Raw genomic sequence first — 24390 nt, forward strand, 5'->3', positions numbered from 1 at the left:
AGAGCAGATGAAAAAGAGCTAACTAAATCAAAAGCAAGCAAGAGGAAGGAAATTAAGAGTGGAAATTTATGAAATAGAGTATAGAAAAACAATACAGAATATAAATGAAACCAAGTAGATTCTTGAAAAACTCAGAAGTTGACAAACCTTTAGCTAGCCTGACCAAGAAATAAAGAAAGAAGGCTCAAATTACTAAATCAGGAATGAAACTAGGAATATTACTACCAACCTTAAGGATTAAAAGAGAATACTCTGAAAAAATGTATGCCAACAATTTAGATAACCTAGATGATATGGGCAAATTCCTAGAAATACATACATTACCAAAACTGACTCAAAAAGGAATAGAAAATATGAACAGATGTGTAACAAGTAGTGACTGAAACTTTCCACACAAAAAATGTTCAGGACCATGGGACTTCATTGATGAATTCTACCAAATGGTTAAAGAAGAATTAAAACCAATCTTTCACAAAATTTTCCAAAAAATAATAGAGGTACACTTCTCAACTCATTCTAACAGGCCAGTATTACCTTAATACCAAAATCAAAGACACCACAAGGGAAGAAAATCACAAATCAAAATCTTTTCTGAATATAGACACAAAACTACTCAACAAAAATACTAGCAAACCAAATCCAGTAACATATTAAAATGATTACATACCATGACCAAATGGGACTTACCCCACAAATGCAAGAATGGCTTAACCTCCCCAAATCAGTTACTGTAATACACCATATCAATTGGACAAAGGACATAAAAACTACGTGACCATCTCAGTAGACACAGAAAACACTTGACAAAATTCAGCATCCTTTCATGATAAAAGGCATTCAACAAATTAGGGATAGACAGGAACTTCCTCATCCTGAAAAAGGGCATCTATGAAAAACCCACGGCTAATGTCACACTCAATGGTAAAAGATGGAATGCTTTGCTCCAAAGATCAGGAGTCAAGACAATGATGTCTACTCTTGCCACTTCTATTCAACATTGTACTGGAGGTTCCAGTCAGAGAAATTTGGCAAGAAAAAGTAATAAAAGGCATCCAGATTGAAAGGAAGAAGCTACAGTAATTAAGACAATGTGGTGCTGGCATAAAGACAGAGATCAGTGGAACAGACTGATCCACTGATCAGTCCAGAAATAAACTGTTACATTTTGGTCAACTGATTTTTGACAAGGGTGCCAAAACAATTCAACAGGGAAAAGAATAGTTTCTGAGATAAGTGAATATACAGAGGCAAAAGAATGAAGCTGGACCTCTTCTTCACACCACCTACAAAAATAAATGCAAAATAGATTTAAAAAGTTAAATGTAATAGTTAAAAATATAAAACTGTTAGAAGAAAATATAAGAGTAAATCTTTGTGACTTTGTATTAGACGAAATTACATCAAAACATAAGTAATAAAAGAAAAAATGAGATAAATTGGACTTTGCCAAAGCGATAAGCTTTTGTGTCTTAAAGGACACCATCAAGAAAGCAAAATGACAGCCCACAGAATGGGAGAAAATATTTGCAAATCACATATCTTGTAGGGGACCTGTATCTTGAATATATAAAGAACTCCTGCAACTTTACAACAAAAAGACCCAATAAAAATAACCCAATTTAAAAATGGCCACAGGGCTTCCCTGGTGGCACAGTGGTTGAGAGTTCGCCTGCAGATACAGGGGACAAGGGTTTGTGCCCTGGTCTGGGAAGATGCCACATGCCGCGGAGCAGCTTGGCCCGTGAGCCATGGTTGCTGAGCCTGCACATCCGGAGCCTGTGCTCGGCAACGGGAGAGGCCACAACAGTGAGAGGTCCGCGTACCGCAAAAAAAAAAAAAAAAAAAAAAAAAGGCCACAGTATCTGAATAGACATTTCTCCAAAGAAGATATACCAATAAGCACATGAAAAGATGCTCAACAACATTAGTCATTTGGGGAATGCTTATCAAAACCACAATGAGATAACACCTCATACCCATTAGGATGGTTAATATCAAAAAAGACAAGAATAAGGGTTGGAGAGAATGTAGAGAAATTAGAACCCTCATACACACCTGGTTGGAAGGTAAAATGGCACAGCTACTTTGGAAAATAGTCTAGAAGCGCTCCAAATGTTAAACACAGAGTTACCATATGACTCAGCAATTTCACCCCTAGGTATATACCCAAGGGAAATGAAAACATATGTCAAACGATAACTTGTTCATGAAAGTTTAGAGCAGCATTATTCATAACAGCCAAAAAGTGGAAACAACCCAAATGTCCATCACCTGATGAATGGATAAATCAAAAGTGGTATATCCATACAATGGAATGTTATAAAAAGGAACGAAGTGCAGGAATTCCCCGGCTGCCCAGTGGTTAGGACTTCACGCTTCCACTGCAGGGGGCACAGGTTCGATCCTGGTAGGGGAACTAAGACTCCACATGCTGCGCAGTGCGGACAAAAAAAAAAAAGGGAACAAAGTGCTAATACATGGATGAAACTTGAAGACAGGCTAAGTGAAAAAAGTGAGTCATAAAGGCCATACATTATATGATTTGAGGTATATAAAATGTCCAGAATAGGTAAATCTATAGAAATAGAAAGTAGATTAATGATTGTCTAGTGCTAGGGGGAAGGATGAAGTGATTAGGGGTATGTGGGGAGTGACTGTTAAAGAGTATAGGGTTTTTTTCTAGGGGGGGATTGATGACAATATTCTAAAATTGATTGTGGTTATAGTTGCACAACTCTGTGAATATGCTAAAAAATATTGAACTGTAAACTTTAAGTAGGTGAAATGTATGTAATTTTACCTCAATAAAGTTGTTCTACAATAAAAATAATGTATTTGCAGTTTCAAGGAAGAAAACTAGTTCAGTGAGGGAAGACAGTGTTTCCTAACACTAAATTCTAAAAGAGATTTCTGAGATGGAGCATTTTTTATGGGGCACTGACCAGAATGAGGGCAATGTCTTCAACTGCTGTTGTACTATAAGCAAGGAAGCCCTTTTCACATGGTAGTTCCTTGTTTATGATTTATTTACATATTTTATAGCAAACACTGATTTTCTAAAAGTCTAAATTTTCTAAAGAAAAAAAATTACTGTAATAATTAACTATTTTCTAAGAACACAATGGGTAGTTCAGGCCTTGGGCCAGAAAACAGCATATTGAGTCTTTTTGCTCTAACATAAAAGTCACATAGTTTTGTTGTGTAATTATTAACTAAGGCATACATAGAGCAAAATATTATTAAATTTCACCAATTAAAAACTGGACTGAATTAGTGAAAGCCATATATTACAGAATTTTTTAAAGATTTACTATTCTATTATGCTCATGTAATTCCAATTAACTGCCCACAAAATGTTGTTAAGCAGATATCCAACTGAGGCTCCTTTAATGAATAAATAAGACTTTGTTAGTAAACGTCGTGTGTGGAATCTTAATAACATCCATAGAAGTTTGATGGTTCTTGGGGTGGGGGGGACAGTTATACAATAGTCAAGAGCAACTAAATGATGCAATCTTCTGAGACCTTATTCATTTTAACCAGTGAGTTGTTAACCAGATGACACACAGCTAGGTCACAGTGCTAATTAATATGCAGCATTTCTTTTTCTAGCAGGAGATAAGTATGTGGTTTCGTAGTCTGCAATACACCTACTCATGTCCTCTACTGCCTTTTTAGAACTGCAGCAGGCAAAAGAGAAACTGTTTCTTTGAAGGCTCTTTCTTATTCAAAATGGTCATAAAACAGAGATGAAGGCATGACCTGGATTATTTCTGTTCACTCTGGTCTTAACATAAGAAAATGCTATCTACACTCAAAATTTGTCTACATTCAATACATTTATTTTGGAGTAAGGAAGGTCCAATGTTTTGTTACTGACTGATATTGTTTTCAATCTTTGTGTTTTAAAGCTCAATCTGCTTATATAGAATATGGTCAATTCTGCATTCCCAATTCATTAGCCTTGACTTTATCCAGAGGATTTATTCAAATAGCAATCTTTCTAGCTGTATCAACCCCAAGCTGGATATACAGCAAAAAGCAAGATGAAGAAGGTTTAGATCTCAAATCCCATATCCCAGGTACCAGTTTTCAGTCTCAGACTCACAGAAAAATTTCATCATGCTCATTTGTTTCCAAGTGTAGTATACAGAAACGTAAGATTCTGATGTTAAAATTCTTGTCCTTAGATAGGTTAACCACTCCTCTGCCAAAATATATTTTATTTAGCTGGTTATCAACAAGGCTTCTTTGTATTCATGCTAATAAGATGGAAATAAAATTCTAACCAGAGATAATCTTACCAACTTGGCTTGATTCTAAGAAAACTAGCTTATGTATGTTCTTTTTTTCTTTTGGAAAATCTTAAAGCAAAACCTGCATAAATAATATCAACTCCTTATCAAAGAGCTGTCCCTTTAAAGAAGAAAATTTTCTACAGGTTCTTAAATTAGCATTAAGTATATATGGAGATGCAGAAAATATAGTCAGGAAATGAGCAAACTGAAGACAGCATTAACTTAATTTTCTCTTCTTTGAATAGCTTCTGTCTGTTCTTATATATCATTTGTGTAAAGCTTGAATTGGAAATCTGGACTTTGAAATATTCTTCCCTAATGGAATGTAAAAAGGAACCAAAGATGATTATTCTTACAGCACAAACAAATTTAGCTTTTATGCAGTAATACTAAGAACAACAAAGACAATAACAGTATTTCACACAGTAAGCAGTTCTTTTAGTGCAGGTACAGAATTTACAGTCAGCTTGTTTCATAATCTGTTTGTCATAAAAGAATTCTGACTATTATGATAACCTTTTTGATGGAAATGCTAATAATATTAAACATTTTAGCAAGGAATGGTACAGCAAGATGCATAATGCTTTTATGTGTGCATTAAATTAATATTCATTTCAATGTATCCAAAGATACTTCAGCTGAAGTTTTAGGAGAAGCTGAAAAACAATTCTTCAAAGAATTATGAATAATGGCTCCATTATGCCTCCACCTCACTGAGTAAACTGCCAACATGTATTTATTGGAAAGAAGAGAACTTTGAGACACCTGATTCCTTTTGGCAAGTGGTTTACTACAGGTATGACCAAGCATGACTGTTATACTAAATCACAACTGTATTCCATTTATAAAAGAGACTAAAAGTTTCCATAGCCTTCTGCTAGCACCCTATCTACTAAGCTGAATGCAGCCCAAAATGATCATAGTGGTACCCACACCTATTTGACTTTCTTCCCAGAAACATCCATCATCGTTCAGTGCAATAGACATATTAATGTACTTTTCCATGCTAAGAAACTCCCCCAAGACCTCTTAACAGCATGAAACACCACCCAAATCCAAAAAGAATGTCAATGTCAACAAAGACATACTTATTTCTAAAGACTTGATAATAAGAAAAAAAACCGTTCCCGATCTTCTTCACTTACCCAGGAGTTTTGCGATGACATAAAGGGCTTGTCCCCAAAGAAACAGTTTTCCATCACGGCCACAGTTGCTAGGAAATCGCTTCTGGCTGCCAGGTTTTCTTTTTTCATCTTCTACAAAATCAGCTGGCACGGAGTAGTACTTTGGTATGACAGGATAACCTATGGAGTTTAAAAATAAATATTTAAAATATAACAAATCAGTATCCTCCTCAAATTTCCCCTTCAAAAACTACAATGATTACAAAGCAGAAAGAGAGAAAGTTGCCCAACAGGATAGGAAAATTTGACTCTTTTCAGAAACTCCCAGTGAAAAATGTGGGAAAAGCTTCTTTACTTTAAAACTAATTTGACAGGATACGTTATACGTTAGCCAACAATGTGTACATAATCTCTTTTAACAACATTTAACACCTTTAAATGAATCAATAAATATACAGTATGCAAATATGTAGAGCCATAGAAGAAGCTATTTTTAATAGGATTAGTCTGTGGAAGCTTTACAAATGAGATACTGTGTAATCTTAAATCAAGAATTATAACCCTGAGCAATTGCTTACAGCAAAGAAATCCCCATTTTAAACATTAAGCCCATTATCTACTATTCAATATCACTGAAGAGAAAAAAAAATCCATCTTCTCCCTGTGACCAACTCATTTAAAAATATTTCTTGGTAGAAACTAAAAATTATTTTAAGACTATAATATTTGTGGATGATGTAAAGGAAGAAAAACCAACATTCTAATACAGTGCTACAGAAGACTTCTTGTAATATCATCCCACACTGAACTTAATTTTTCTAATAATACTACACAGATTTCCCTAAAATTTGCTTCTTTCTTCACGCATCAATAAATAGTGATATTTGTGTCTAAAACCAGTGAAAAGGTCTATGATACATAGAGAATAGTCTGAACATCACTCTTTCAACATAATGAAGCCTAAAGTGTGATACACAGACTACCACCTCAATGCATCAATGATCTACCACTGAATACTAAAAGATCTGATTGAAGGGATTTTAAATATATTCATTACAACATTCATTACATTGTTTCTTACATTGGACAAGTGGTTATTTGGAGCATAAAGACAAAAAACTGGTTTTAAACATTAATATTTATTTGAAATTCAATGTTTATCCATAAACATTTTGCTACTTTAACATTACACGGATTTTAAAGGGTGAGCATATAGTATAAAGTATTTACTCTAAGATACTGTGGAAAACCCTAAAGAATATCATAAACTTCGTGTGAGACAGGAATAGGGCCCACTGCTGTGATTGCCAGTTTGTGCATCACGCCTGTAAGACCACCCTTTTTTTCTTTTTTTTTTAATCAACACACCATAATTTTTAACTTTCAGATAAATAGGTTGTCAAAGCTGTTCACTCATGAGAATATTTTGTTATTTCACTAATACTTCCAAACACCAAAGATATCTGAAACTTCTCCTCTGGAATTCTTTCAAGAATTAGTTTTCTAGTCATACAAAAAAACTCAGTTATGTTCCTTTATGGCCCTTGCTGGTGTTTAACTGAAACCAATATATTATTTATAAGTCTGGACCTTTTGACCATTTCTAAAATACTAAATCCATCCTCAAAGGATGACATTTTAGAACCATGGCAGACATTCAAATTAATGTGCAAAAAGCCCTGAAAACATCTCCAAAGAGGAGGTCAAAATATTCTTGGCAATGGTAGTACCCTTAGGCTAGGGCAGAGCCTCCCTAAGTGGCCCTCTGAAGGGGGCAGCTGAACAAAGCACCTGAACAAAGCAGTTCTGGTGACATGGATAAAAATTAGTAAATTTATATTATTGTCACATTACATCCAGTGAAAGAGTATTACAGTAGGTAATAGATGAAGAACCTCTGCCCACCTGGCAAACTACTGTGTAGTTAACTATAGCCATGACCACTTAAAATTCATCTCCCTCTCTATCACCTTGCCTAATGAACTCCTTTCATAAAAACAAGTTTATTATAACAAATTAAGAGATTATTCTTTCTAATTCCTTTGCAGTCCCGTTCATTTTTTCATTTCAATATAAATTGTTCTGTTTAGAAAGGAATTATTTATATATTTCAAAGGAACATTAAGGGAATACTGGTAGAAAGAATTTCTTGAAAAAGCATTCCTGGGGGTGCTTCAAGATGGCGCAGGACTAAGATATGGAGATCACCTTCCTCCCCACAAATACATCAAAAATACATCTACATGTGGAACAACCCCTACAGAACACCTACTGAACGCTGGCAGAAGACCTCAGACCTCCCAAAAGGCAAGAAACTCCCCATGTACCTGGGTAGGGCAAAAGAAAAAAGAAAAAACAGAGACAAAAGAATAGGGATGGAACCTGCACCTCAGGTAGGGAGCTGTGAAGGAGGAAGTTTCCATACACTAGGAAGCCCCTTCACTGGTGGAGACAGAGGTGGTGGGGGTGGGGAAGCTTCGGAGCCACGGAGGAGAGTGCAGCAACAGGGGCGCAGAGGGCAAAGCAGAGAGATTCCCGCACAGAGGATCGGTGCCGACCAGCACTCACCAACCTGAGAGGCTTGTCTGCTCACCCCCCAGGGATGGTGGGGGTTGGGAGCTGAGGCTCGGGCTTCAGAGGTCAGATCCCAGGTAAAGGACTGGGGTTGGCTGCGTGAACACAGCCTGAGGGGGCTAGTGCACTGCAGCTAGATGAGAAGGAGTCTGGGAAAAAGTCTGGAACTGCCTAAGAGTGCATGAGGAGAGGGGATTCAGAGCACCACCTAAACAAGCTTCAGAGATGGGTGAGAGCCATGACTATCAGCGCAGACACCAGAGATGGGCCTGAAATGCTAACACTGCTGTTGCAGCCACCAAGAAGCCTGTGTGCAAGCACAGGTCACTATCCACACCTCCCCCCACCGGGAGCCTGTGCAGCCTGCCACAGCCAGGGTCCCATGATCCAGGGACAACTTCCCTGGGAGAACATATGGTACACCCCAGGCTGCTGCAGCATCCTGCTGGCCTCTGCCGCTGCAGGCTCACCCCGCACTCCGTACCCCTCCCTCTCCTCAGCCTAAGTGAGCCATGGCCCCCTAATCAGCTGCTACTTTAACCCCCTCCTGTCTGGGAGGGGAAAAGATGCCCTCAGGCAACCTACATGCAGAGGTGGGACCAAAACCAAAGTTGAGCCCCAGGAGCTATGCGAACAAAGAAGAAAAAGGGAAATTTCTCCCTGCAGCCTCAGGAGGAATGGATTAAATGCCCACAGTCAACTTGATGAACCCTGAATCTGTGGAATACCTGAACACACAATGAATCATCCCAAAATTCAGGTGGTGCACTTTGGGAGCAACTGTACAATTAGGGTTTGCTGTCTGCAACTGACTTGTTTCTGATTTTAATGTTTACCTCAGTATAGTTTTTAGTGCTTCATATCATGGGTGGATTTGTTTATTGGTTTGGTCACTCTCTTCCTTTTTCTTTTAAATTACTTAAAAATGTTTTTTATTTTAATATTTTTAAAATTTTATTTATTTATTTATTTATTTATTTTAATTATCTTTCTTTTTTTTCTCTCTTCTTCTGAGCCGTGCCGCTGACAGGATGTTGGTGCTCCGGCCTGGTGTCAGGCCTGAGCCTCTGAGGTGGGAGAACTGAGTCCAGGACATTGGACCAGCAGAGACCGCCTGACCCCACATAATATCAATAAGCAAGAGCTCTCCCAGAGATCTCCATCTCAAATGCTAAGACCCAGCTCCACTAACAGCCAGAAAGCTCCAGTGCTGGACACCCCATGCCAAACTAGCAAGATAGGAACACAACCCCACCCACTAGCAGAAAGGCTGCCTAAAACCATACTAAGTTCACAGACACCCCAAAACACACCACCGAATGTGGCCCTGCCCACCAGAAACACAAGATCCAGCACCACCCACCAGAACACAGGAACCAGTCCCCTTCACCAGGAAGCCTACACAAGCCCCTGAACCAACCTTACCCACTGGGGGCAGACACCAAAAACAAAGGGAACTAAAAACCTGCAGCCTGAAAAAAGGAGACCCCAAACACAGTAAGTTAAACAAAATGAGAAGACAGAAATATGCAGCAGATGAAGGAGCAAGGCAAAAACCCACCAGACCAAACAAATGAAGAGGAAATACACAGTCTAACTGAAAAAGAATTCAGAGTAATGATAGTAAAGATGATCCCAAATCTTGGAAATAGAATGGGGAAAATATAAGAAACGTTTAACAAGGACTTACAAGAAGTAAAGAGCAAACAAACAATAATGAACAACACAATAAATGAAATTAAAAATTCTCTAGAAGGAATCCATAGCAGAAAAACTGAGGAAGAATGGATAAGAGACCTGGGAAGATAAAATAGTGGAAATAACTACTAGACAAGAATAAAGAAAAAGCAATGAAAAGAATTGAGGACAGTCTCAGAGACCTCTGGAACGACATTAAATGCACCAACATTCAAATTATAGGGGTCCCAGAAGAAGAAGAGAAAAAGAAAGGGACTGAGAAAATATTTGAAGAGATTATAGTTGAAAACTTCCCTAATATGGGAAAGGAAATAGTCAATCAAGTCCAGGAAGCGCAGAGTCCCAAACAGGATAAATCCAAGGAGAAACATGCCAAGACATATTAATCAAACTATCAAAAATTAAATACAAAGAAAAAATATTAAAAGCAACAAATAACATACAAGGGAATCCACATAAGGTTAACAGCTGATCTTTCAGCAGAACCTCTGCAAGCCAGAAAGGAGTAGCAGGACATACTTAAAGTGATGAAAGGGAAAAACCTACAACCAAGATTACTCTACCCAACAAGGATCTCATTCAGATTCGATGGAGAAATTAAAACCTTTACAGACAAGCAAAAGCTAAGAGAATTCAGCACCACCTAACCAGCTTTACAACAAAGGTTAAAGGAACTTCTCTAGGCAGGAAACAAAAGAGAAGGAAAAGACCTACAGTAACACACCCAAAACAATTAAGAAAATGGGAATAGGAACATACATATTGATAATTACCTTAAATGTAAATGGATTAAATGCTCCCACCAAAAGACACAGACTGGCTGAATGGATACAAAAACAAGGCCCATATATATGCTGTCTACAAGAGACCCACTTCAGACCTAGAGACACATACAGACTGAAAGTGAGGGATGGAAAAAGATATTCCATGCAAATGGAAATCAAAAGAAAGGTGGAGTAGCAATTCTCATATCAGACAAAATAGACTTTAAAATAAAGACTATTACAAGAGACAAAGAAGGACACTACATAATGATCAAGGGATCGATCCAAGAAGAAGATACAACAATTGTAAATATTTATGCACCCAACATAGGAGCACCTCAATACATAAGGCAAATGCTAACAGCCATAAAAGGGGAAATAGACAGTAACACAATCATTATAGGGGACTTTAACACCCCACTTTCACCAATGGACAGATCATCCAAAATGCAAATAAATAAGGAAACACAAGCCTTAAATGATACATTAAGCAAGATGGACTTAATAGATATTTATAGGACATTCCATCCAAAAACAACAGAATACACTTTCTTCTCAAGTGTTCATGGAACACTCTCCAGGATACATCATATCTTGGGTCACAAATCAAGCCTTGGTAGATGTTAAAAAATTGAAATCATATCAGCAATCTTTTCCGACCACAACGTTATGAGACTAGATATCAATTAAAGGAAAAAAATTGTAAAAAATACAAACATATGGAGGCTAAACAATATGCTAGTAAATAACCATGAGATCAGTGAAGAAATCAAAGAGGAAATCAAAAAATACCTGTAAACAAATGACAGTGAAAACACTATGAACCAAAACACATGGGATGCAGCAAAAGCAGTTCTAAGAGGGTAGTTTATAGAAATACAATACTACCTCAAGAAACAAGAAATATCTCAAATAAACAACCTAACCTTACACCAAAGCAATTACAGAAAAAAGAACAAAAAACCTCAAAGTTAGCAGAAAGAAAGAAATCATGAAGATCAGATCAGAAATAAATGCAAAACAAATGAAGGAACGATAGCAAAGATCAATAAAACTAAAAGCTGGTTCTTTTTGACGATAAACAAAACTGATAAACCATTAGCTAGACTCATCAAGAAAAAAAGGGAGAAGACTCAAATCAACAGAATTAGAAATGAAAAAGGAGAAGTAACAACAGACACTGCAGAAAAACAAAGGATCATGAGAGATTACTACACCCAACTATATGCCAATAAAATGGACAACTTGGAAGAAATGGACAAATTTTAGAAAAGCACAGCCTTCCAAGACTGAACCAGGAAGAAATAGAAAATATAAACAGACCAATCACAAGCACTGAAAGTGAGACTGTGATTAAAAATCTTCCAATAGGGCTTCCCTGGTGGCGCAGTGGTTGAGAGTCCGCCTCCCAAATGCAGGGGACACAGGTTCGTTTCCCGGTCCGGTAGGATCCCACATGCCACGGAGAGGCTGGGCCTGTGAGCCATGGCCGCTGAGCCTGCATGCCTGGAGCCTGTGATCTGCAACAGGAGAGGCCACAACAGCGAGAGGCCCACGTACCGCAAAAAAAAAAAAAAATCTTCCAACAAACAAAAGCCCAGGACCAGATGGCTTCACAGGCGAATTCTATCAAATATTTAGAAAAGAGCTAACACCTTTCCTTCTCAAACTCTTCCAAAATATAGCAGAGGGAGGACACTCTGAAACTCATTCTACAAGGCCACCATCACTCTGATACCAAAGTGAGACAAAGCTGTCACAAAAAAAGAAAACTACAGGCCAATATCACTGATGAACATAGACACAAAAATCCTCAACGAAACACTAGCAAACAGAATCCAACAGCACATTAAAAGATCATATACCATGATCAAGTGGGGTTTATCCCAGGAATGCAAGGATTCTTCAATATACGCAAATCAATCAATGTGATACACCATATTAACAAACTGAAGGAGAAAAACCATATGATCATCTCAATAGATGCAGAAAAAGCTTTTGACAAAATTCAACACCCATTTACAAGAAAAACCCTCCAGAAAGTGGGCACAGAGGGAACCTACCTCAACATAATAAAGGCCATATACAACAAACATACAGCCTGCATCGTTCTCAGTGGTGAAAAACTGAAACCATTGCCTCTAAGATCAGGAACAAGACAAGGTTACCCACTCTCACCACTATTATTCAAAATAGTTTCGGAAGTTTTAGCCACAGCACAACTTCCAGAGAAGAAAAAGAAAAAAAGGAATCCAAATCAGAAAAGAAGAAGTAAAGCTGTCACTGTCTGCAGATGACACGATACTATACAGAGAGAATCCTAAAGATGCTACCAGAAAGCTACTAGAGCCAATCAATGAATTTGGTAAAGTACCAGGATACAAAATTAATGCACAGAAATCTCTGGCATTCCTATACACTAGTGATGAATAATCTGAAAGAGAAATTAAGGAAACATTCCCATTTACCACTGCAACTAAAAGAATAAAATACCTAGGAATAAACCTACCTAAGGAGACAAAAGACCTGTATGCAGAAAACTAGAAGACACTGATTATAGAAATTAAAGATGATACAAATAGATGGAGAGATATACCAGGTTCTTGGATTGGAAGAATCAACATTGTGAAAATGACTATACTACTCAAAGCAATCTACAGATTCAATGCAATCCCTATCAAACTACCACTGGCATTTTTCACAGAACTAGAACAAAAAATTTCACAATTTGTATGGAAACACAAAAGACCCCAAATAGCCAGAGCTATCCTGAGAAAGAAAAACCGAGCTGGAGGAATCAGGCTCCTTGACTTCAGACTATACTACAAAGCTACAGTAATCAAGACAGTATGGTACTGGCACAAAAACAGAAACATAGATCAATGGAACAGAAAAGAAAGCCCAGAGATAAACCCACGCACATATGGTCACCTTATCTTTGATAAAGGAGGCAAGAATATACAATGGAGAAAAGATAGCCTCTTCAATGAGTGGTGCTGGGGAAACAGGACAGCTACATGTAAAAGAATGAAATTAGAACACTCCCTAACACCATACACAAAAATAAGCTCAAAATGGATCAAAGATCTAAATGTAAGGCCAAACACTTAGAGGAAAACTCTTAGAGGAAAACGTAGGCAGAACACTCTTTGACATAAATCACAGCAAGATCCTTTTTGACCCACCTCCTAGAAAATGGAAATATAAACAAAAATAAACAAATGGGACCTAATGAAACTTAAAATCTTTGGCACAGCAAAGGAAACCATAAACAAGACAAAAAGAGAACCCTCAGAATGGGAGAAAATATTTGCAAACTAAGCAACTGACAAAGGATTAATCTCCAAAATATACAAGTAGCTCATGCAGCTTACTATCAAAAAAACAAACAACCTAAATCAAAAATGGGCTGAAGACCTAAATAGACATTTCTCCAAAGAAGATATACAGATTGCCAACAAACACATGAATGTTCAGCATCAGCAGTCATTAGAGAAATGCAAATCAAAACTACAATGAGTTACTACCTCACACCAGTCAGAATGGCCATCATCAAAAAATCTACAGGGCTTCCCTGGTGGCGCAGTGGTTGCGAGTCCGCCTGCCGATGCGGGGGACACGGGTTCGTGCCCCGGTCCGGGAGGATCCCACATGCCACGGAGCAGCTGGGCCCGTGAGCCATGGCCGCTGAGCCTGCGCGTCCGGAGCCTGTGCTCCGCAACGGGAGAGGCCACAACAGTGAGAGGCCCACGTAATGCAAAAAAAAAAAAAAAAAAAAATCTACAAATAATAAATGCTGGAGAGGGTGTGGAGAAACAGGAATTTTCTTGCACTGTTGGTGGGAGTATAAATTGATACAGTCACTATGGAAAACAGTATGGAGGTTCCTTAAAAAAACTAAAAATAGAACTGCCCTATGAACGAGCAATCCCATTACTGGGCATATACCCTGAGAAAACTATAGTTCAAAATGAATCACGTACCACAATTTTCACTGAAGCATTGTTTACAATAGCCAGGACATGGAAGCAACCTAAGTGTCCATTGACAGATGAATGGATAAAGAAGATGTGGCACGTATATACAATGGAATATTACTCAGCCACAAAAAGAAATGAAATTGAGTTCTTTGTAGTGAGGTGGAAGGACCTAGAGTCTGTCATACAGAGTGAAGTAAGTGAGAAAAAGATAAACAAATACGGTATGCTAACACATATATATGGAGTGTAAAAAAAAAAGGTTCTTATGAACCTAGGCACAGGACAGGAATAAAGATGCAGATGTAGGGAATGGACTTGAGGACATGGGGAGGGGGATGGTAAGATGGGACGAAGTGAGAGACTTGCATTTACATATATACACTACCAAATGTAAAATAGATAGCTAGTGGGAAGCAGCTGCATAGCACAGGGAGATCAGCTCTGTGCTTTGTGACCACCTAGAGGGGTGGGATAGGGAGGGTGGGAGGGAGATGCAAGAGGGAGGGGATATGGGGATATATGTATACATATAGCTGATTCAGTTTGTTATATAGCAGAAATTAACACAATGTTGTAAAGCAATTACATTCCAATAAAGATGTAAAAAAAAAAAAAACAAAAGAAAGGAAAAGCATTCCAACTACACCTTCTGTTGTGTGATGAAGTACTGGAGTCAGAAGATCCTGATATTCTTTTACTTGCTTGGGATTGCCTCTAAAAACACCTACAATGTAAAATATAAAATCCAATAGCATTTGAGCTCAAAAAGCACCATGGAAATTTTACCTTAGAAAAAAAATTTACCCAATTGTAATTATTCTTGCATTTTTCTATATAAATAATAAACATAAAATGGAAAAAGGTTATGCAAATAAATGCATATGATAGTTTTCCAGGAAACTGATTTGAGAAATGTTAGCATTTAGAATTGAAAACTGAACTTTAATTGAAATTTCTCTATGCTTAAGTATAAATATTATAGACATTCACAATGTCACAAATTACAGTATTCATAAAAATTCTTCTTTGTAAATATGAAAATATATTTGTATCCTTTTAAAAATACTTCAAAGTATTTTTAAAATTCTTTAAATGATGTAACATTAACTCAGAAAGCAGAAAAGTAGCATATAAAAATACAGAGTAGTTAACATCAATAAGTGCAGTCTATTTTGCTAGCTGAAAAGAGTCATATTTTATTTCTTTTCTTCTTTAAACTAGTTATATCCTACAGTTTAAATTTCAGGAGAAAAGTTCACTCACCATCAATCATCATGTAAATGAAAAATATAGGAAATTCACATTCAATGCCATCAAATAGCTAAAACAGAAAATAAAATATTAAAAATTTCACCAACAATAATTTAGAACATGTATATTAATTATATTAGAACACTTATATCATTAGAATATACATACATAAAAATTTATTTATTGTAATAACAAAACTGGACTGATTTTATAAGTAGTTTCGTTGTTCTTTAAAAAAAATTTTCTCAGCATTCTTATTATTCAAAAGCTCATTCATTTAATCCATCACAGAGTAGTCATTCATTCAATAAATATTTCCTAAGTATTTAGTAATGCCTGGCATCAGCTAGACAGAGGGCTATGAAGACAAAAAGATAGAAAACCTGCTGTAGTGGGGAGACAGGCATGTAAATAAACAATTGCAGTATGTTACAAAATGTCTATACATTGTATATGTATCAAGAACCAAGGGCATGAAGCATCTGAGCCTGCCCAGGGCGTCAGGAAAGGGTTTATAGGAAAGGAGATGCTTCAACTAATGCTTGATGGATTTCTCTGGAGAGATAAGCTAAGGGAACTCCATACAGAGAAGACAACAGTACAAACTAGAAATGCATTAACGAACGAAGTACGTTAAAGAAACTCACAGCAATTCAGTATTCCTGGCACAAGCAAGGAAGAAGCAGTGAAAGGTGAAGTCTAACAGGTGGGTCAGGACAGCCAGATCAGGGAGGGCCTGAGAAGTCAGGCTGACAGACAAAAACTTTGATCTGAAAGTGACAGGGTACCACTTAAGAGGATCAAATTTACTTGCTAGATGAACAGCTGGCAGTACTGAAGAGGGTTTTAGGATAAGAAATAAGGAGACCAACTGGAAGGCTGCTGGGAACAATCCAAAGAGAAAGGATGTTACCCTAAATCAATGTTTCTCAACTTCAGCACTATTGACATCTTGGGCCAAATAGTTCTTTGTTGTGGGAGTTGTCCTGTGCACTGTGGGACAGTTAGTAGCATCCCTGGATTCTACCTTCCAGATGCCAGTAGCACCCACCGAGGTGTAACAACAAAAAATTCCTTCAAATATTGTCAAATGTCCCCTGGGGAGCAAAATCATTCCCGGCTGTGGATCACTCGCCTAAACGAAGCAGTTAATAGAGACGAAGGGACAGTTTTTAAGATTTAAAGGTAGTTAAATTTGCCAGACTTGGTGAGTGACAAAGAAGGCTGAGTGAGAGGGAAGAGCCTAGGATGAATCTCAGGTTTGGGGCTTGGGCAGAAGGGTGGAAGGTGATCATAGGCAGACTGCAGCACATTCTAGTGAGGATGTCCAACAGGCAGCTGGATACGTGGTAGGGCACTCAGGGGTGAAGTATGAGTTAGGGATAGAGACGTGGGATTAACAGTGATTGCTAGAGCTATGACTGCATGAATAGCATGAAAAGAGAATAAGACTGAAGATGGATTCCAGGAGACAAGCAAAGGATAAAGGGAGGCAGAAGAAGAGGAATCTGCAAAGGAGACTAAGAAAGATAGTGAGAGAACTAAGCAGAGACTTAGGAAGAGAATGAAGTCACAGAAAATGGAGGAGAACCTCCCGAGAGAGGACTTACTTAAGACACTCGAATGCCAATGGCAGGTTCAGTGAAATAAAGTTAGGATGGCATCCACAATGATGCAGTGACATAAACTGACTGAAGCCAACACAGCTACTGGGAAGTGTTGGGGACAGGAGCCAGATTATAAGGTAAAGGAGTAAGTAGGAGGCAAACAAGGAGCCACAACTAGAACACACCATGTCCTTCAGAAGTGTGACAACAAAGAGAGAGGCAATGGGAGGCAGATAGGGAGGGGTTTGGGGTTTTTTAAAATAATTTTCAACCTATCCCATTGAAGCAAAGTCTTCAGCAATGTGGATGGATGCTTACTTTTTTGGGGGGTGTTACAGTTTTCTGGGCAGCTTAGAAACAGCTAGAATAAACCTAGATATAGGATATGTATGTATATTTGAAATATAAGATCTTTAAAACCAAATATTTAGAGGAGTATATTTCAGAGGGAAGTGTCTAAGTGAAACAGAAAAAAGAGCATTTGCTTAAAGATTGAAAATTCAATCACAAATAGGTATTTTCTATTATATTAGACAAATAGTATATAGTAGGCAGGCAAAATACTGAAAGTGCAATAGAAAAATTACTCACCCAATGACTCAACATGGCCCAATGTGAGCAAATAGGCCTCAACAGCTAACACTTACTGAGTGCTTACTATGTGCCAAGCACCGTTCTAAGCACTTTTATATATATTAACTGATTTAATTCTCAAAAAACCCTCACTAATAGTAGGTACTAACATTATTTTATCAATGAAGAATATTAAACACAGAGAGCTTAATTAACTTGCCCAAGGTCTGACAGCTAATAAGTGGCAGAGCCAGAATTCAACCCAAGAAGTCTGCCTCCTGAATCAGTACTTTTTTTTTTTTTTTTTTTTTTTTTTTTTTTTTGCGTTACATGGGCTTCTCACTGTTGTGGCCTCTCCCGTTGCGGAGCACAGGCTCCGGACGCACAGGCTCAACAGCCATGGCTCACGGGCCCAGCCGCTCCGCGGCATGTGGGATCTTCCCAGACCGGGGCACGAACCCGTGTCCCCTGCATCGGCAGGCGGACTCTCAACCACTGCGCCACCAGGGAAGCCCATGAATCAGTACTTTTGAACATTCTATTATGCTATCTGACATGGGATATTTTTTGATACCTTAATTTCAGCTGGTCTGTAGTAGCGTCTTTTAGGATCTTCCAATGATGTTCTATACCCATCTCTCAAGAAACGCTTAAATCCATATTTTCCTTTTAATTTTCTAACCACTTTATCAAGTGTCTGGCTAAACAGAACTTCATCATCCAAGGCAAATGCAGGATAACTGATGCAGGGGAGCAGGGCAGCATCTGTGTTCTGGGGGCAATAAGAAAAAGAAGGGAAAGTAAGTGTCTGTAATCATATGATCAACACAGCCCAAAGAGAATCACAGAGATGAAAAGCCACTAAGGTTATCTAACTGACAGTGACACTGCTGTGCTCCAAGGGACAGACAGATGTTTATATGGCATGGTTTAGTGAACCTTACAGAGGAGATAAAACTTCATTCAATGATAAGGAGTATTTTCAAGGTTCAACACTGGACTCAAACTTTAGTACATTATTTCAGTCATTGTGTAAAAATTTGAAACCACTAATTAGTCATTACAACGAATCTGTCATAACAATTTGTTTATAATAGTGAAAACCAGAAAACAACCTAAAGGTCCAACAATTAGCTGAGTAAATCAGCAGCCATTAAAATTTATATTATAGAAATGTTTACTAATATGGAAACATGTTCATTCAAAGAAACAGGTTATCAAGCATTATGAACAATATTCCTCCAGTTTTGTAAAATAAAAATGTTATATGTGTACATAAAAATACATGGAAACATACAAACCCAAATGATGTCACTCTAAGATTATAACTGAATGGTGGAATAATGAGTGGATATATTTTTATTATTTGCTTATTTGTGGATTCTGTTTGTCTTTTATCATAATCTTGTATTACTTCTATAAAATAGTTATTTTAAAATAATTAAATTGTCCATTTTGGGTGTTTTCTAAGAATAGAGCCACAAATAACCCCTAGAAAAATCTGCAATCAGGTATTACATAGTCATTTAAGAGATTATCAGACAAAAGAAAAAGGTGAATCAAATGAGAGAAAAGAAATAATGAAAGCAGTTTTATTCAAAAGAAATTTAAATTATGAAAAATATTCTTCTACATTTCTAATACAGTAAGTCCCCTACATATGAACGAATTCTGTTCTGTGAGCACGTTTGTTAAGTCCAATTTGTCTGTAAGTCCAACAAAGTTAGCCTAGGTACCTAACTAACACAATCCGCTATATAGTACTGTACTGTAATAGGTTGATAATACTTTTCACACAAATAATACATAAAAAACAAATGAACACGAAAAATAAAGAAAACATTTTTAATCTTACAGTATAGTACCTTGAAAAGTAAAATAGTACAGTACAACAGCTGGCATACAGGGGCTGGCATCAAGTGAACAAGCAAGAAGAGTTACTGACTAGAGGAGGGAGAGGAGGTGGGAGATGGTAGAGCTAACGGATCCTCAGCAATAGGAGACAGAGGGCAAGCTGCAATTGCACTCACAGGTTCTGGTTCTTTGCTGGATTAAATTCTATCTACCCTCTTGAAAAAATGGTCCAGTGATATCTGGGTAGTAGCTCTTTTTTTCTTGTTATAGATGACACGGTAGCAAGGGACTGCATTCTGAAAGGCTGCTGCAACCTTTGTGAACCATTCTACATTTGGGTCCTGTGCCTCAAAAACTAACAGTGCCTCCTCAAACAAAGAAAATCCCCTTGCCATTTCCTGTGTCATGAATCTCTTTGGTTCTTCAGTTACCTCTTCTTCTTCTTGTCACTCCACCCTCTCAGTTATTTTCACTTTTGTTTCCATCATTATCGCCTGGCGCTTTTTAGCAGTACCAACTACATCATTGCTGCTTTTAAGCTTGCTTCCAGACATCCTGGGCTTGAAATAAAGATACTGTACTACTGTACTCTATACAATACTGTACAGTAAAGTACACAAAAGCACAACCACTTGTAGAGGATGCATGCACGTGACAATGTACGCCAGACATGTGAACTAAATTATGTGATTGGACCTGGGAACGCACATTCACATCTTTGAAAGTTCGCAACTTGAAGGTTCATGTGTAGGGGACTTACTGGTATATAATATCCCATGACCAAAAAAATTAATTTTGGCATAATGTTGCTACTCCCCCAAAGAGAAAAAAATATATCTAGTTCCCTACTGCTCTATGAAAACTCAAAGGACAAAGCAGCTTTCTCCACAGCTCTGCTCACTTCCTAAACATTGACCTCCCCAGGCCAGAGGAGTAAGCGGCAACATTCTCTCTTCTTACCTTTTCTGCCAACTTTTAACACTTTAGAGTACTTTCTTGGAAAAAGAAACAAAACTATGTAACAATCATAAACAACAGTTCATATTAATTTATTATAAAAATATCTCACATGAGATCTTGATTCTCTGGGTAACAGTGAGCACAAAGTTTGCCGGTTGCGATTGTGGGCATCGAGATCCACAAATATAACTGACCAAGAACAGCCCTGGAATGAGAGAGAAAGAAAAATTTCCTAGATTAACATAAAAGAACTTGTAGAATATTGGGCAATTTGACTGAAATAAATTTCACATTATAAATCAGTTACCTCAATTTAGAAAAATAATAAAATTTTAAAAAAGACAAGCAAAAAAAATTTCACAAAAATATTAACATTGGTTGCATTTGAGAGTGGCATTACAGAAGATTTCAATTTTTAAAATATTTTCAGTATTTCTCAAATTTCTTGCAATAAACATATTAATTTTATAATCATAAAAATAAATGTTATTTTTCAATTTTTCCAATTTCTCCTTAGTTTTCTTAAAAATCAAAATGTATAGATTACAAGATAACTAATAAAGGATATTTTAATAAAAGTAAAAAATCATTTAGCTAGTACTTCTGACAAGGAAATAAGAACTAATTTGGATTCACAAAATCTGAATTGTACAGTCCTAATAAAGAACGATGAAATTAAATGAATTTAGATATCTAGAATTACAGATATAAAAACTACTTGATTAAAATATGAAGACAGGAGAATCTCAAATAATAGTAATGTACATAAATACTTGCTAATATTCATTATGTGTCAGGCACTGTTTTATGCTTCACATGGATTATCTCATTTAATCCCCTTATGTAGATATTATTATACCCATTTTACAGAAAAGGATGCTAAATCTTAGTATAACAGAGGCAAGGGTTCAAAATCAAGTCTGACACAGAAGACCACACCTTGAACACTATATTATACAATTTCCCACACTAAAAATTATCTTTCAAGTAAGAACCAAAAACTTGAATTAAAAAAAAGTGTTAACAAAAAATAATTGGTCTGCTAACCAAGTTAAAAAGATTTATCAGTACTATTTAGCCATTAGTGCTTTCCATTTTCAATAGCATACTTTTAAAATAAACATGGCTTTGTTCTTTTATTGGGGAGCTAGATATTTTGAAAACACAGAGAATGAAATTGGAATATGACTGCTTCCATTACAAGAGAATACTCAGAAAAACGCATGGGGAAAGGAAGAACACCATCACAAATTTCATGTTGCTTCATTACCTTCTAAATCTCATACCAATTCTCACCAACTTCAAAGATGCATTTGCCCTGAAGATAAAATACATTGACTGAAACTCAAAAGCTAGTAGTACTAGGCCCTAGATCCAAACATCATACTCACTCTGTATATTTTTCCTGTTAACCCATGTTCATACATGAATATTAGCTCGTAAAATAGAACTTCTCATTCATAATATTATTTCTTAAATTTCTTTTAACTCTGACAATAAGTGAACAAGGAATGAGTGAGGCAGTCTCTCAACCACATCAATTCTAAACAGTCTTTCTATTATTTGAAAGTCCCTACTTCTCATCTGTACTCACAAAATTGAGCCCAACAAACCTTCACGCAGTAGCTGCCAATGTCAGGGTAATGTGCCCTCTGCTTTGAGTAAAACAAGACAGAACAAGACCTCTCCTCTCAAGGAGCTGACCCAGGTGATATACAGTCCTAAATCAGATAAATATTAAACAAAACAAAAAGACTGCACGTGGCAATACAGGACTATGTACCAGGTGAGTGGTTTAGATGAAAGAATAATAATAAGCCTCTAAAGTTAACAGGAGGAAAACAAAATGGGGACCTTGCGGTACTTCATGGAGAAGGTGAGGACCAGAACTAGGATCTGAATTTTGGGGGAAGGGGGAGCAAGTAGAGTGGTTGGAACAAGAGAGGAAAGAAATGAATGTGTATGCGATGTTGGGAGCCAATGAATACACAAAATAACAGGACTTACAATTTACCCTTAGGCTGAAAATTAATAAAGTTAATTACATGTCAAATCAGTCTGCCTTGAATTTAATTTTTTAAAAGATACGACAATCTAAGTAGTATAATTTATAAATAATGAAGTGAAATGGCAAATTTGGTAATTCTTGCCATTATTTGATTCATATAAACAGCCAACTTCTATTTTCTACCCACAAATAAATCGTTTATCTAGATTCACCAAAGCATTTGTTGAGGTCCCCTCCTCTGTCAGCCTCTAAGAAATAGGCACAAAAGGAAAAATTAATCTCATAATACTATCATATTTTAACACTAAGATCAAAGGCTAATAAACTATATTGTCTGACTGTCATCTTAAAAAAATATACCATGCTTTAGGTATATGGCCTGGACTTACAGAAGAATAAAATTCACCCAAGGCCATGGGCAGCTATTCCTATTCAGAAGCAAATTTTTTAAAACGTCATCAAGGAGACCTACATATGGAATTAATTATCACCTACTTTAAATTATCAGACACGTTAATTTTAGGCCTGCAAATTTCAAAGGAAGCTAGACATGTCTGCATGGCTTTGAACACTGCGTAATATGAGAAATCTTTCTAGTCATCACCTTTTAGATTCTGGCCTCAGCTCATTTGTCAGTATCTTGATTTCTCCAATTAAAGGCAGGAATATGGAAAGATGTTTTATATGTGTATGTCACTCCAGAGTATCTTATTAACTTTGGATATTTTATTTTCATCTTTCACTTCCTGAAATTATCATAACTCTGCCATAATATCCTGACTCCATCTAAAGAGCATAGATAAGATGGACAGTTCAAACTTTACTCCCAAACTGAGTTTCTGTAATTGTTTTCTAGTATACACATTACAAGATGATTCAAACTGACTTGAGTTCCAATGAAGGCAAAGAGCTGCACTGAACCATCTACCCAGGCCTCCATGACCATAACAAACACTTTTGAGATGGTATCTATGGCCAAGGGTAACATCTATGACTCAGACAGGCTGGCACCTGGGACCTGGGACCCTTAGCTGCAGTGCTTGCACCTGGACAAATGTCTCCTCCAGCAATAAAATACAAAGAAACTATAAAGGACTAAAAATAACTGTGTGCATGGTCAGCTGGGCAAATTATGGACAAGATACAAAGAGACCAAAAACCCAACAGCCACTTCTGAAGAGCCGGAAGGAAAAGCAAGGTACTGCGCATGCCCCCTGCACACACCACCACCTAAGGGGTGGGCAAACCGCCTAAGACACCTCTCCAGCCTGACCCCTGGACGCACCCCTATCCTCACCCCATATGAAGAACCAGTTCGCCCCCCACCCAGCAAGCAAGCGAGTGAGCAAGGGAACCTGTTACTTGTTCTCTCTCCCCACTGCTGCAGCAGGGGCCCCAATAAAACCTTGCCTGAATTTCTTGTCTGGCCTCTGATCAATTCCTATTGATTAAGGAAGCCAAGAACTCTGGTAGGTAACATGACAGTAAGACGATCTCTTTAGTCTCAATTAAAAGTGAAATGATTTGAAGGATTGCCCAGGCCTTTCTTTTCCTCTTTAGACTTTTCTCTGAACCTGAGCTAATGGGCTTACTACCCTCATCTAGCATCAAAGAATAAAACAAGATGAAACTGATCAGTGTATCTATTGTGTCAGTACTATACATGACCTTTTCTGTTCTTCTGGAAACAAAAAAACAG

At 37.3% G+C, this 24390-nt stretch overlaps 1 protein-coding gene across 6 annotated transcripts in view; it reads right to left on the bottom strand.

Moving 5' to 3' along the window:
• The window catches only part of PHKB (phosphorylase kinase regulatory subunit beta), a 202666-nt gene that overhangs the window by 81017 nt on the left and 97259 nt on the right, over positions 1 to 24390 (bottom strand). For all 6 annotated transcript variants that reach the window (XM_081215337.1, XM_081215338.1, XM_081215333.1 and 3 more), the window contains 5 exons: positions 20793 to 20888; positions 18444 to 18641; positions 15702 to 15759; positions 15085 to 15162; positions 5444 to 5602 (listed from right to left, as the gene is read on the bottom strand). In XM_081215337.1, the coding sequence (XP_081071463.1) occupies positions 5444 to 5602; positions 15085 to 15162; positions 15702 to 15759; positions 18444 to 18641; positions 20793 to 20888 (589 nt within the window). The remainder of the gene's footprint in view (positions 1 to 5443; positions 5603 to 15084; positions 15163 to 15701; positions 15760 to 18443; positions 18642 to 20792; positions 20889 to 24390) is intronic.

Source organism: Mesoplodon bidens (assembly GCF_964165515.1).
Source record: "Mesoplodon bidens genome assembly, chromosome: 18".
Taxonomy (NCBI): domain Eukaryota; kingdom Metazoa; phylum Chordata; class Mammalia; order Artiodactyla; family Ziphiidae; genus Mesoplodon; species Mesoplodon bidens.